At 38.9% G+C, this 15009-nt stretch overlaps 1 protein-coding gene across 1 annotated transcript; it reads left to right on the top strand.

Annotated features, from left to right (window-relative positions):
• The first annotated feature begins 2773 nt into the window (after positions 1-2773).
• Positions 2774-12740, top strand: LOC120778547. Its single transcript, XM_040110396.1, has 5 exons — positions 2774-4246; positions 8620-8834; positions 8992-9179; positions 9295-9610; positions 12259-12740. The coding sequence occupies exons 1-5, from the start codon at positions 2856-2858 to the stop codon at positions 12456-12458; spliced, it is 2310 nt and encodes a 769-aa protein (XP_039966330.1). The 5' UTR covers positions 2774-2855; the 3' UTR covers positions 12459-12740.
• Positions 12741-15009: the final 2269 nt, after the last annotated feature.

Genomic DNA, 15009 nt, shown 5'->3' with positions numbered 1-15009 from the left:
CACACTTAAATTTCAATCGTCGGGCATGCTTTCTTCTACAAAGAAGCTGATGAATTGTCTTTCAACATCTCCTAGTATTATTCTCTCGCTGCCATTCAGCAGGCTGGAGAAGTGTTTCCTCCATAATTTTAGTACGCTCTGGGCATTAGTTACTAGATCGCCTTTGGGAGTTCTACAAGAGAATGCTCCGGCTATACGTATGGAACTCAAAATGCCGCCCCATAGTTCACTTATACCGAGTTGCTGACGAATGCCTTCCGAGAGCAGGAGTGCGAGTCGAATTGAAAATCGTTCGGCTGTCTATTGTGGTTGCAGCTTCTCGACGTCGACGATTTGTTGACTTGCGTTTTTGCTGCCCGCAGGCGGGTACGTATCTTGGCTGCAACAAGATAGTGGTCAGAGCCTATGAGCTTCGGAGCGCACGCACAACTAAAACACTGGACACGTGTCTTCAGACTATTAGAACATGATTGATCCGGTTGCTGGCTGTTCGATCCGGAGGCAGCCAGGTAGCTTAATTTATTTTCTTACGTTGGAATCTAGTCCTACGGATAACCATATTTCGGGCCCCGGCGAAGTCGATCAGCCTCAACCAATTTGGGGATGTTTCATCATGGAAGCTGAATTTACCGACCAAAGCCGAAAATACTATCTTTGAGCACCCTGATGTTAAAGTCACCAAGCACGATTTTGACATCGTGGCGGGAGCAGCTCTCATAGGTGCGCTCCAAGCGCTCATAGAAAGCGTCTATTGTCACATTGTCCTTCTCTTCCGTCGGGGTGTACGCGCAAATCAGCGTGTTGAAGAACTTCGCTTTGCTGTGGATTGTGGCTGGACGTTCATCCATCGGGGTAAATGTACAGTATTCGGCGACGGTGTCTCTCTCCCACCACGAGTCCCACATCGAATTTGCGCTCCTTTAAATGGCCACTGTAGTAAATGTGATAAGGACCTACTCGTCTAAATCCTTGTCCTGTCTACTGCATTTTTTGGATGTCGGTTATGTCAGCCTTTACTCTAACGAGGACAACACCCAGCTGAGCAGCGGCACCTTCCCAATTAAGGAACCGAACATTTCAGGAGCGTGCCCTTAAATCGTATTCGTTAACATGTTTGCAGGGTTCGCCATCAAAATGGGGGCCCCTTCATCCGAGGCTGTTGTGTGCTTTTCATTGGTGGCGTTTTTTTACGTGGCGGGTCCCAAACCCAGTGCACAACCTTGGAGAGGATGATTCGCCTTCTCACTTAAGCTCGCCTTCAATGTTTCTCGCTATTCAGAGGCTACTTGGTCTAAGACCAGAAGTCGTTAGCTGCTTGAGCCATATGTAAAGAATCGTTTCTGGCCACGCCTTAGTGAATGGCGTTTAGAGAACTTTGCTCACTTTCGTGAACTTTTACACATGGCTCCATTCTCCAAAAACCAACGCAAACGTAAATGACTCTATTATAATCACAAATGCTTTGAGAAGAGTTGTAGATCCGAAAACAGTTCATTGGGGAAGATAAATTAAATTTGCTGTTTTTAGACTCGACTAGTAGTTTTATAGTGAAGCCGTTTGATTCGTTTTTTTAAGTGTCCTGGGTTGTATAATTTTTAATTTAATAGAATTAAGAACTTATTTCTTCGCTTTCCAAACAAAATAACTATAAAGTAGGTAGCCTTAAGAACATTAAGTACAGACCAATCTAGTGTATTCTCTTGGTAATAATAATTGCTTGCAACATATTGCCACAACAGTGACCAACCAAACTTGTTAATAAAGTAAGCTTTAGGTGAAATAATTTGCTGGAAAATTTATATGGACCACATTTGCATTAAGCAAACACATATAACGATATATACATATGTAATAAATATGTATATACATACATATGTGTAAAAGCATTTACAAAAATTCATAATTAAACCGCAACTGTTGCAGCAATTGAGCAATCTGCTGCCCTTAAATGTTGGCAAATAAATATGTGGCATAAATTGAGATAGAAATCCCAAACAAACACATACACACATACGCATGCCCACTCAGCGATTTCAACCAAAATAACTGTCAGTGTCAACTGGCAGGCAAAAACTATGCATGCGGCGGTTTCCAGCTGAAAAATTTAGTTGAGTACTTTGTGAGCAGTTTACATATCCGCATTACAGTTATTTTCATAATTGCAAAACCACAAATTCACTCCAGTTCAATTCTCATACCCCCCACGGCCCTACCCTTCGCCAACAGATCGTTCACTACGCCCGCCGGCCGCCGAGTACTCGCTGCGGCTGGGATTTTGTTGGTCAGCTGTTGTGGACCCAATTTGTAAACAAGTCCATGGCATGACCGCATAGGACTAGGGCTGGTGAAACAATGGTGTCGCAAGCGAATGCGAAATTTGTAATTGTGGTCATTCAATTGTTGGCTGGCCGAGAGCGAGCGTTGTCGGCTAAATAGTATGGCTGACATTTACAACAACATACCTATGTACATATGTATGTACAGTTTAATGGAATTTACGAGGCTCAAATAAAAATTGCTGAAATGTTTTTCTTGCCAACGCACACACACAGACACACATAAGCGCGCACTCACGCACATCGATATGTAACTGTATTTATTCGTATTTGTGAACTGTAGTACCATTGGGCCTCAAGTGTCATACGCCACTACAGCAACAACAACATACATCACTTCAACAGCAGCAAGCAGCACAGCAACAACAACAAACATCACAGCAACAAAGAGTACAGCAACAACAGCAAAGATCACATCAACAACAGCAAGCGTCACTGCAACAACAATTAGCGTCACAGCAACAACAACAAGCATCACAACAACAACAGCAAACGTCGACACAACAGCAATCCGCAAGCATGATGATGAGCGGAAGTCAAAGAATGTTAACAACACTGGCTACAGCATTGAAAGCAACAACAACTTCCGGCTCGACAACAAGTGACAACGGCACCGGCATTGGAGCTACGCACGATGCCACCAAACCGCTGCCCACAACAAGCAGCAACACAGCGACAACAGTGCCAGCATCCATGGTAGCCGCTACAGCATTGACGGCGGAGATGGGGGGCGTGGCCGGTGCTTCAGCGATGACAATTGGCGCTACAGTGCCCACCACCCGCGAGGTGTTGTGTGGCGGTGGTGTCAACGGAGTGGCCTGCGGTGAAATAAACGGAAATCCGACAACACCAACCGCATCGGCAGCGGCCGCCGCCGCAACAGCAGCGACATCGTTTTATACAAATGTCATAGGAAATTGCAGTGGCCACAAAAATAATAGCAATGCCGGCAATGATAACAAATGCTACAACAGTGTCAATATGAAGGCGAGCAATGCCAGCAGTCTTGGACAAAGGCTAGATGCACAACAACAACAACAATTACATTCGCAACAGCAGCAGCAAATGGCACTGCATGTACCAGTCACCGGTCCAGGACCTGGTCGACCACCTTCCACTTGCTCCCCTAACGCCCCACACCCCTTGCACCCCTCTTTGTATGGCAGCGAGCGGCAAGCATTGGCCGATTTCAATATGAATGTTGTTGGCAACAATGAGAGTATCGGTGGTATTGGCATCGTCAGCAACGACGGCTGCACCATGGCTGCCATGTACTCCACAAACAACAACAATAACAACAATTGTATTGACCACAACGGTAATAGTAACCTGACTAATTGCCTGAATGGCAACAATGACAATACGAACAACCACGCCAACAACAACAACAACATGTTCCTTGCCATACAGCGTCACGCGGCGGAAAACTGCGCAACGTTGCAACCCAAACAACAGCAGCAACAACTTCAGCATTTACAATTGCATTTCGGCACGCATTCGCATGGACAATTCGCGCATGACGACCACTCGCCTTGTCCAACGCCCCCCATGCCGCCCTCAGCGCTGCGAAATGGCAACAAATGTGACGCGCTCTCAACGGCCGCCGCAGCTGCTGTGCTCGGACTGCCGGTGGCATTGCCTTTGTCATTGTCATTGCACTTGCCGCCATTGTCATCGTCAGCATCCGCCGCCGCTTGTCGTACAGCCTTGACGTCAGACCCGGCAGCAGCAGCAGCTGGGGGAACGCAGTGTGCCTATTGTTGTCAGCCAATTTGTGATCGTTATATAATGCGTGTCGTGGACACTTCATTTCACGAGGGCTGCCTCAAGTGCGCCACTTGTGCGCTGCACTTGGTGCACTCCTGTTATGCGCGCGATGGCAAGCTCTATTGTCGCATCGACTATGAAAGGTAAATATTTGCACATGACCAATAGCATATATCTACTATATACATATCTGTATACACCACTACGCGAAATTTTTATATATACTATACATATAAATATAATCATTTCATTGAGTTCTTTGTGTCTTGTTTACTCCACTTTTGGAAAATTATTATTTTAAAACCACTTTTTTCACAGAAAATTTCATTCAATCAAAGCAGGTAAACAGTTATGTAATTATTAGGGTGTCTGCAAGAATAAGTTTTTCCATTCATTTTTAAAACGCTCAAAAGTCAAGCTATAAAACATTTTTTTGGGTAAGAAATAGCCTTTTTTCAACAATTTTTCTCATATAAACAATAAATATTTGATTACAATTTTTTATTGCTACAAACTTCACTATTAGCAAAGAAATTCTGAATTATTTGGAAAAAAATCTTTTCAACTCGGCCATTGCAACGCCATTTCCGGCAACCTCTCGTAGAAACGATGCGCCCACGTTGACTGGATAACTCCTTACAGGATCATTTAAAGTAAAAGACGCGTGTTTTAGTTAAAACCTTAACTTAGAACTTAGACGAAGTAAACAAAACTGAAAATTGTTTTGTAGAATTTAATAAGAAAGTTAGAAAATCAATTTTTTGAACCCGTAAACTATGTAACCTCTTAAAACACATTATGGAGAGAAAAATAATTTCCAGTTATCTAAAAACAAAACAAATTAGAAAAAGTATACTGGAAAAAATTAAGAAGATATTGATGGACGGTCATATAGGTTTGCTTCCGCCGTTTTCCAATAGATGTCTCTAGCGTCAAACACTGGTCGATTAAACCATTTTATGTCGATCTTGGACATTTGTGTCAAAATTAACCCAAATATTTGTAGAGATCTGTTTGCATCCCAAGCTTATTGTCAACTGAAAATGTCACTTTTTGAGCCGAATTCTCGACATTTGCGGGAAATTTTGCTTTTCTTTTTTAATTCCGAGAAAATTGCGGCTAAGGCTCATCGAATGCTTTCGGATACGTACGGTGAGGCTGGCCTAAGTGAAAGAACATGTCGCGAATGGTTTCAACGTTTTAAGAATGGTGATTATGAAGTCGAAGACCGGCATGGTGGTGGAAAGGAGAAGATTTTCGAAGATGCTGAATTGGAAGCATTACTCGACCAAGAGGAATTGGCCGAATCGTTGCAGGTGACACAGCAAGCCGTATCAAAACGCCTCAAAACCATGGGGATGATTCAGAAACAAGGAAACTGGGTTCCTTACGACTTGAAACCAAGAGATGTCGAACGGCGCTTCTTTGCATGTGAACAGCTACTTCAAAGGCACAACCGAAATGGATTTTTACATCGCATTGTAACTGGCGGCGAAAAACGGGTCCACTACGATAATCCTAAGCGAAGAAAGTCATGGGGAAAGCCTGGACATGCCTCCTCGTCGATGGCAAAACCGAACATTCACGGCGCCAAGGTCATGTTCTGCATTTTGTGGGACCAGCTGGGGGTAATATATTATGAGCTGCTAAAGCCAAGTGAAACCATCACAGGAGACCGATACCGAACGCAATTGATGCTTTTGAGCCGAGCACTAAAAGAAAAACGGCCACAGTACGTGGAAAGACACGATAAAGTCATTCTCCAGCATGACAATGCTCGGCCTCACGTCGCAAAGGTGGTCAAAAAATATGTGGAGATGCTGAAATGGGAGATCTTACCCCACCCGCCGTATTTTCCAGACGTTGCGCCATCTGACTACCACTTGTTCCGATCGATGGCACACGGTCTAGCTAACGAGCACTTCAGTTTTTATGAAGAAGTCAAAAATTGGATGCTGCCAGAAAGGTGGTCAAAAGTAGTAGCTAGCGACGGCCAATATTTTGAATAACATTTTTGTAACCGTTTTTATACCATAAAGCCTTAAATTTACAAAAAAAAAAACGGCGGAAGCAAAGTTGTAGACCAATAAAATATAAAAACAGCTATTAAAAAATAATTTGCCCAAAAATTTTCAACACTATCGATACCACTATTGTCGAAAATATTACACTTAAATTTTGACCCATATCATCATTAAAACTAATATTTGATATGGTTAACTGGTGATTGGCGGTTGAGCCATGGAGTGCTAGGACTATTGAAACAGTTTTTTGTTATGGAACGGTCTAATATACCTATAAGCATCTAAATATTTTTTATTAATACTTATTTTGCGTTATTATCGTATGTATTTTTATCTTAATCTCGAAATAATAATACAAAATAATCAATTAAAATAAGAACAATTTAATATTTTTTTATTATTCCAAAAGTATTTCATAATATTTTATTTGGCTCATAATATTTTGATTAACCTGAAAAGAGTAACATGAAACTATGCCAAATACATAGACTGAAGGTTAACACTGCGTATACGTAATGTCATGTTGAGAGCATAAAAAATGAATACAACTGAAGCAAGTAATGCCATCTAATCAAATTTAACCCGGAATGACAAAACAAAAAATAAACAAAAAATAAAAAACAAAAAATAAAAAATAAAAAACAAAACCAAAAAAAAATAAAAAATAAAAAACAAAACCAAAAAAAATTAAAAAAATAACTAAAAAATATAAAAACAAAAAAATAAAATATAATAAAATAAAAACAATATTGTCACGTATTTTAATACAAACCATTATTATCACCTTCAAAATATGCAGCTTTTGAGCCAAAACAAGCAGGTGCACTCAAGAAGTTCAATTTTCAACAACTGGGCAATGAAATAAAATCTTTTTCCTAATGAATGTATCTAACACCGCTGATTCAGAATTTAAATTGTAGCCACTCTTATTTACAAATTAAAGCTGGACAAGAATTTTTTCCGATATAGATATGTTTGGTTCACTTAATAAAAATTGCTCAAATTTGTGCGAAAGAGAAAATTATTGAAATTTGAGTGAAAAGTTGTAGTAATCGAGCTATAAACAATTTCTGATTTTTTATGAAACCGTTACCATTACAACTGGGTGTCAGAAAGTTAAAGTGATTTCATAATTACTATAAGCCGAATAAGTTACTGAAGAAAAAAATAAACAAAAATTATTAACACTGTACATTGATAAGTTTAACTAATAATCGAAGGAAAATTTATGTTTTGACCAAACGACGGATTCCTAAAAAAGTCGGTTTTTGTGAATAAATTTGCACTTTATAGTGGCTTAAAATCGAAATTATTGTCAAAAATCTTCTTTCCGCGATAATTTCCTACAAACATATAGGTCCTGTGAAAATATCAAACCGATCAGTTCAACCATTTTGGAGATATTTTCAACTGCAATTCTGAAAAAGCGTTTCGAGTTTCAAGTTTTCATTCGAATCGGATTAGCTTCAAATTTTCGGAGATTATTCTCAATTTTATGTACTTTTAAAATAATAAATATCCAAGCGGATATAACCCATTAATGTTTGAAATAGAAAAAGCTTTGCTCTTCAGAGAAATATTTGATCCCATTCAACCATTCGAAACAACGTAAGGTTGTATTTTTTTTTTCAAAACTATAAAAGTGATTTCCACTCAATAAACTGTAGGGTGGTCCATTTCGAGGTTTCCTACTTAAAAAAAAAACACAGAAACACGGTTACGTTAAAACACTGGCATCATTTTTGAAGAAATATGGTTCGATGATTCCTCCGGCCCACAAACCACACTAAGCCGTTGAATTTTCTGGATGAAATGGCAGCTCTTGAATATTTTCAGGTTGCTCTTCGTATTTAGTACGACTTAAATTTAAAATTTCGACGTAAAATGAGACGTCAGTCCTGGTTGTTATTGAACACTCTCAGCTGCGGATGATGAAATGGTAAAAGTACCTCTACTTAGATTACCCGTTAGAAGCAAAAGAGTGGAAAGAGGCACTTTATGATTTCTCAAAATCCACATGCCTTCTTAAAACAAGGGAATTGTTAGAAATGAGATGCTAAAAGAAGCTGCCATCTTCCTACAACCTACCAATGAAATCTTATTTCACACTGCCTTACAAGTAAATGATTGACGTTTTTTCAACTTATGATCATTTTTGTTTTATCTAAACAAACTATTCATTCAACATTAACCCTGTGATTATGATGGTAAATCTGTTTGAACCAAAAATATTTCCAAAGCATATTCTGCCTTGTATAAACGAAAGTGAAGAAAGTTCCAGTGAGTTAACCATAAAAATATTCGAAACAAAATGGGATTTCTCCAGTCATTCATGCTGAGAGTATCTGTTAATTTATTATAACAAATTTATATTTTTACAATTATTCTTTAATAAATAGTTGAAAAACATAAGCGCTAATAACAGTGTTATTTCATTTTGCACAATGCATATGTGTCATTGTGTAAAAAATACGATATCTCATTTTCAATAGACAATTTCTACGCAATCGCTGCCTCAGCTGTGGTCACCGCATCGCTTGCGATGAGCTGGTCATGCGAACATTCGACAGTGTTTTCCATTTAAAGTGCTTTGCGTGCGTCGTATGCGGTGGACTCTTGAAGAAGGGTGAACAGTACGTGGTGAAGCAGGGTCAACTATTCTGCCGATTGGACTATGAAAAAGAAGTCGAAATGCTGCAAGGATACGGTAGGTATCCTACGTAACATGCGTTGTAATGTACAAATAATGGAAAATATAACCGAATCGAGACTAAGTTTCAACCTACATCCCCACCTCAAGCCTTTTTAGCATTACCACAACTCTCATTTTAAATCAATACTAAAATACTCTTTCATAAAAATAGATTTCTACGGCGATGACTTGTTTGCACCCAAATTGGATGGAAGACGTGGACCTAAACGACCACGCACCATACTGAACACACAGCAAAGGCGCGCCTTCAAGGCATCCTTTGAACTGTCACCGAAACCCTGTCGTAAAGTGAGAGAGAACTTGGCAAAGGAGACTGGTTTAAGTTTAAGAATTGTGCAGGTTTGTACACTCACATACACATGATATGCTTGTGAGCGCAATCGCTAAGAAGTACTGTAAACATACTGAAAATTTTCATTACCAAACGTTAAGTCCTCATTTATTTAATCCTCAGGTTTGGTTTCAAAATCAACGCGCCAAAGTGAAAAAAATACAAAAGAAAGCCAAGCAAGAGCACACGAAGGGTGCGAGCGACTCACAGGATTCTCAAGAATCGGACAACAGCAATTTGGCGAAGATTAAAGACGAGGCGCATAGTGACTGCGAGTCGCTGCTAGAGTCACCGTTTTCCGCCTGCGGCAGCAGTGGCGGGGTAGGTGGCGGCGGCGGTGGTGGTGTTGGCGCCTCTTGTGCGGATGGCGGTATAAAAATGCGCTCCATCAAAGACGAAAACGAGAATACGTCATTTAATTGCATGGAAACCAATAAAGGTGCGTTGCTAACAATGATCAAAAGAGGTAAGAGTCCTGCCTTGGCCCCTCTGCGCCGCTCAGCGACTGCTCTCTACTACTATGTAGTGCGTACTTATGCTCAAGTGTAAAGTGCAAAAGATGCAAAAGCCGTGGAGCATAAGATAAATGTGGAAAAAATTAAAAATATTAGCCAACAATATTGTCTCATTATACAATTTAAATTGATTAAATTTGAAAAAAATAGCGGCGGACGGTTGAGAAGAGTGGATATTCAAAAAACGAAGAATCTGCTTTTAATCACTGATGAGTTTAATTTGCCAACTGAGTTATGCTATATTTAATTTTTGCTTATTTATACAATTTTGGCAACCCTGTTCTTTAAATGATTAATTTTGAAAAGGTAGAAAATTGCATTAAACTGGTTAAAAGAACCCTGTCAAAAATTGATATTTTATATGTTAAAGGGTATCATAATAAAATATTTATCTTTATAACCAAATTTCCGGTTAAACTTTTTATCCATCTCCTATCAAATCATGAATTTCTGTTTGAAAATTTCTCTTGATTCCTCGGCATACAACTAATGCTTATAGAAAGCAAACTAAAATTTTTTAGCACATGATATTTCACCGGTAAAAGGTAGTCCTTAAGTTCAAATATTAAAATCGGCAACCGCTATGATCGAAGATGGCCAAAACGGCTATCTTTTCGACCTTTCTCACTTCCTCGTTGCACAGAACTTAACACTCTCCCCTAATAAATCCGCAGCGAAATATTCACAAACTGGACGAAGGAGTACAGACTTGACCTTAATATTACAGTCAATGGCGCAAAGATTCCAACTGACAATAACCCTAAAATTTTAGATGTGACTCTTGACAGCCTGTGAACCTTCACTCCGCATACGACCGCGATTATCGCCAAATACAGAGAACAAATTCATCAAGTCGCTAGCCGGCAGCACATGGGGAAAGGATAAAGAAACGTTGTTGCCAACATATAAGGCAATCGGCCGGTCGGTCCTTAACAACCACCGCACCAATATGGTCGATGCAGTGCACTCCGGGCTACGTCAATATGGCTTTTGATGTCTTCCGTCGAACACCTATATAGTGAGTCTCAGTTAAATAGCATAATGAACTCCTCTCCTATCAGTTCCTGCTGTGGTGCTTTCGTAAAAATCATCCCTGCAGTCACTTGCTGGGACCGGAACCACCTCAACTACGTCAATGGCATAAAATAATACGCCGACCAAACTTCAGACGCAACTAACTTCCGACATACACTGACCGCTATTCAGAGTGTTGTCATTAACACCTTCACCGATTCCTTCTCACCCATTGCAAACGAAGAGGTCGAGTTGCCGCGAGCTTCGTTCTGGATACTGTAGCAGGTTAAACTTCTACTTATCCAGAATATCAAACATATGTCTTTTGGCCTGCTAACCCTACTCATCTGACACCCTTTTCCCTCTGGTCCGACCCCGTCGAAACCATACATTTTCTAGGCCTTCCGTTGCATGACTTCGATGACAACATATCTAATCCTTACCATCCTAACGACAATTATGTACCCGTTATAACAATAACCAGATGGCCAAAATGAAACCAGAAGGCGAATTCAAATAATTTTTTCCAAATCACATCTGATTATATGAGGAAAAACTTAAGTCACCATGTGGTAAAATCTTTTAAAATTAACTTATTAGTTCGTACTTCTTTCCTTCAAGAGAGTATAAGATTGAATGAAGGAGAAGACAGCTGATCTAGTAATCTTATAATCAATCTTGTTACTTGGAACAATATTTTTGAAAATTTGCCCTCAAGTAAAATTTTTTAAATATGAAGTTTCGTTCTTAATAAACTTCAGCTACATATATTCTTTCTAATTGAAAAGTTACTTAATTGATCACAAAACCTCAGGTCACTTCAAGTCTTTAATCTGAGATATTTTGCACTGTCTCAAAGGCGGTGTTGAAGATATCTTTCTAGCGACCCGCTCTTGAGATCTAAAAATTAAACCATAAGATCACTGGATATCCGATACGGAAGAGAAAATCTGAGTAGAAGATAAGACAGATCTATCTGGTAACACAAAATCTAGTTTCTCAATGTTACGCAAGAAGTTTCACATTTGTCGCCAACGCCATTATCGGGTCACAAACTGACCGATTAAACTTAAGTTCATATATGGACAACTTTTTTATTTGACAAGATATCTTCATATAGTTTAGCATAGATTATTGTCCAAAGGCCATGCTTTACTCTCCGCACAAAATACATCTTGGAAGCTGTAGTGCTTCGATACAGACAAAGTAAACGTTTTTTTTTTGCTTTCGTCCGTCACACATTCTTTAAAACACCCAAGAGGTAAAACGTCTTCGGTATTCGTAACAGCACTATGGAAACCATCTATGAATGGTTACTTTCGACAGTTAATTTTTCATTTCCCGTCTTGTTTCCTATGAGCATAGAGTAATCTATATCTGATTCAAACTAAAAGCTCTTGAAATCATTCCCAAAAAAAAATTAGATTTTATTCCGGCGCTTATATCTTTGCTAACAATTTTTTTATTACTTAATTCTATTGAAATTATTTTTTATATTTAAAAATTTTGCAAAGCTTCTCGTCTCTTAATATTAAATTCATTAATTGAATTTATTTAGAAAACTGCAACAAAACGAACGAGCCTTTTCTGAGCACCGTACTTGGCCTGAGCTACTCCACATTTCAACAGCTGATGGGACCGCTGACGCAATCGCCCATGGTGAATCCCATTGATCGGCTCTACAGCATGCAGAACTCCTACTTTCGGCCGGAGGAACTGGCCTATAATGGTTGTTCCAAAGACTTGGTTGAGCCTTAGAGATGGTGGTAGGGTTCATATGAATAAAATATTAGTTGATATTATACATTTTAGTCGTGATAGTTGTGTATAAATAAATATACCTATGTATGTATAATTCAACGTTAGTGAAAGTAAAATAAACAATAATATGATTTTATAAAAACACAAGAGCGTAAGCAAAATAGCAAAATCAAAAATGAAACGGTACTCACGTTTATAACGATACCAATACCGATTAGTAGCGAGTAGTAGCGTAAAATGCATAAGAATAAAAAACAAAACAAAATTGTTGAAAATAAATTTTATTTATTTATGTATTCAGTTATTGCGATGTTTTACAATTTTACAGCTCAATGTTGGATGTAGGTATGGTCCACATCCAACAAAAGAATCTGCGTACTAGTGATTACTCAGCAGTGAAATGAATTACTACTGTGAGCAAAAAATAGTAAGACTTTTTAATTTAAATTTCGCGCGAAAATCCATTCTTCGAAATATTTTTTAAGGTTGGGCTGTCAATGACATCTGTCACATCAAAATAATCATTAGTGTTTAGTATAAAGCAATTGGTGCTCGATCGTTGATTAACAGTCAGAGATCTTACTGGCATCTTTGGAGTATCGGAAAATCAGTAAGAACCATTTTTGCTAAACCGAATGCCATCCAAAAAAGGAAACATATGAGGAATATAAAATAAAAGGAAACATATAAGCTAGACCTATACCGATCGCGAACCATTTTTGCACTACATATACTACTGAGAATGGGTCTATTTCTAAAGCGTTCAAAATTTTAACGATTGTTTAAGAAAAACGTGTACAAAACGATTCTTCAAGTATTCCTCATCTTTCCGCCAATTTATGAATTCCATTTCTAAAGAACTGCGCCGGCTTCGCGGCCAAGAATGAATCGAGCCAATTATGGATTCATTGCTTTGATGTGACCTACATTTCAATGAGATCGTTCTTCATTGACCGAACCAAATTGTAGTTGGAAAGGGCAAGCTCATAATGGAAAATTATTGCCTGGTGTTTAGTCACGAATTCCAAGAGTTTTTCGGCAATCGTTCGGTTGTATTTGAGAAGTTGTCAATAGTGTTCTCCATCTATCGGTTTACCTGGTTTTCGAAGATAACAATACAGCACGCTCTTCCGATTCCACATAGCATTATCTTGGCGTCATGGATATCCGGCTATGCCGTTAATTTTTTTGATTGACCAGGTTTCACATTATTTTTTACATTTAGGGTTGCCATAATAGATCAATTTTTCATCCAGTTCCAATCCATTTCTTGGAATCCTCACGTAAATCCTCACGTGAATCGATATCAACTCTTTCAGTCATATTATTCCAAGACAAACATTTTCACTTAATTTCTCGTATCCCACATCAGAATGTAATATAATCAAGCCGCGGGATGGAAGTCGTTATACTGTGTGTCGTGTGTGTGGATTAGACAAGAGTCGATTTCGTATTTTTTAACCCGAAATCACATTATGCAAGGTTCTAACAGAAGCTCATTAATATATCAATCGCATTTAGGTCATGCGTCTATTCTCAGAAGAAAGTGTCACTTGATAGTTTTCTCAGGACGCTGAATTCTCTCTCGTTATCTTTTCTAGTGATGGGTTATCAATTGTAAAATAAAGAGAAGGTAGACAGGTTCCCTGTTTTGAAACGACTAAAAATCGTAAGGATGGAGATTATGTGTGGATTGAGTTATGTGTAGAAGTTCAAGTAAGTAAGAAAAGATCTCTGAGCGCCATTCACTTGGGAATGGTCAGAAACGTTTCTTTTACATTTGGCTCAAGACCAAGTTGGGCGCTGGGCTTGTGGCCTGCCACGTAAAACACACTCCGCCAATGAAAGAAAAAAAGCAGCCTCTGGTGAGAGACCCCCATTTTGATCCAAACTCTATAAGTCACTCATCATCTTCATCCTGCTAGATAGTGCAGAGGCATGGACAACTTCTGATGAGTCGGCGTTAAGAGTTTTCAAAAGAAAGATTCTGCGGAAGATATATGATTTTATTTCCAAATCGTGTTAAATGAAAACCAGGCAGAACCAGAGTTATGCGTATAAATAAATGGTCAACGTGATGAACTAAGTCAGTTGAGCCATGTCCGTCTGTTTGGATCAGAATGATCAAAGTAAACGTATTTTATATCCTTTCATGAAATAAGGATTTCACCTGTGAATGGTATTATAGCTTTGCTGCAGCCTCTCTTCTGGAAGCTTATGGCAGATAAATTTTTAGTATATGGAGGAACTGAAAGAGTAAATTTTCGATAAATTTTTAAAGAGCACTAATACTGCTTATCTACAAGATGTGTGTAATTTGAGCTACGGAGCTTAATTGGCTAACAAGTTATATTGTTGGACATGTGTATTTTTGAACTGACTCTGGTCTGTTTGCCGCCGGTTTGTGAGCATGGCAATTCCCCCCATCTACAATATCAAACTCCTGAAGGTACCAAGGAAGATATGAATTTCATGAAGATCTTACTTCGTCTTCCAGTTACCGATTGTACGAACAGAGGAACGTCTGAGGAAGACACACTTCCTGAAT

The sequence above is a fragment of the Bactrocera tryoni genome, chromosome 5 (genome assembly GCF_016617805.1).
Source record: "Bactrocera tryoni isolate S06 chromosome 5, CSIRO_BtryS06_freeze2, whole genome shotgun sequence".
NCBI lineage: Eukaryota > Metazoa > Arthropoda > Insecta > Diptera > Tephritidae > Bactrocera > Bactrocera tryoni.
Note: the sequence above shows the minus strand (reverse complement) of the source record. Positions and strands in the feature narration are given on the sequence as shown.

Coding starts and splice junctions, on each gene's coding strand:
- LOC120778547 (XM_040110396.1), top strand. CDS start 2,856: ATGATGATGAGCGGAAGTCAAAGAATGTTAACAACACTGGCTACAGCA. Junction 4,247..8,619: donor TGTCGCATCGACTATGAAAG/GTAAATATTTGC, acceptor CATTTTCAATAG/ACAATTTCTACGCAATCGCT. Junction 8,835..8,991: donor CGAAATGCTGCAAGGATACG/GTAGGTATCCTA, acceptor TCATAAAAATAG/ATTTCTACGGCGATGACTTG.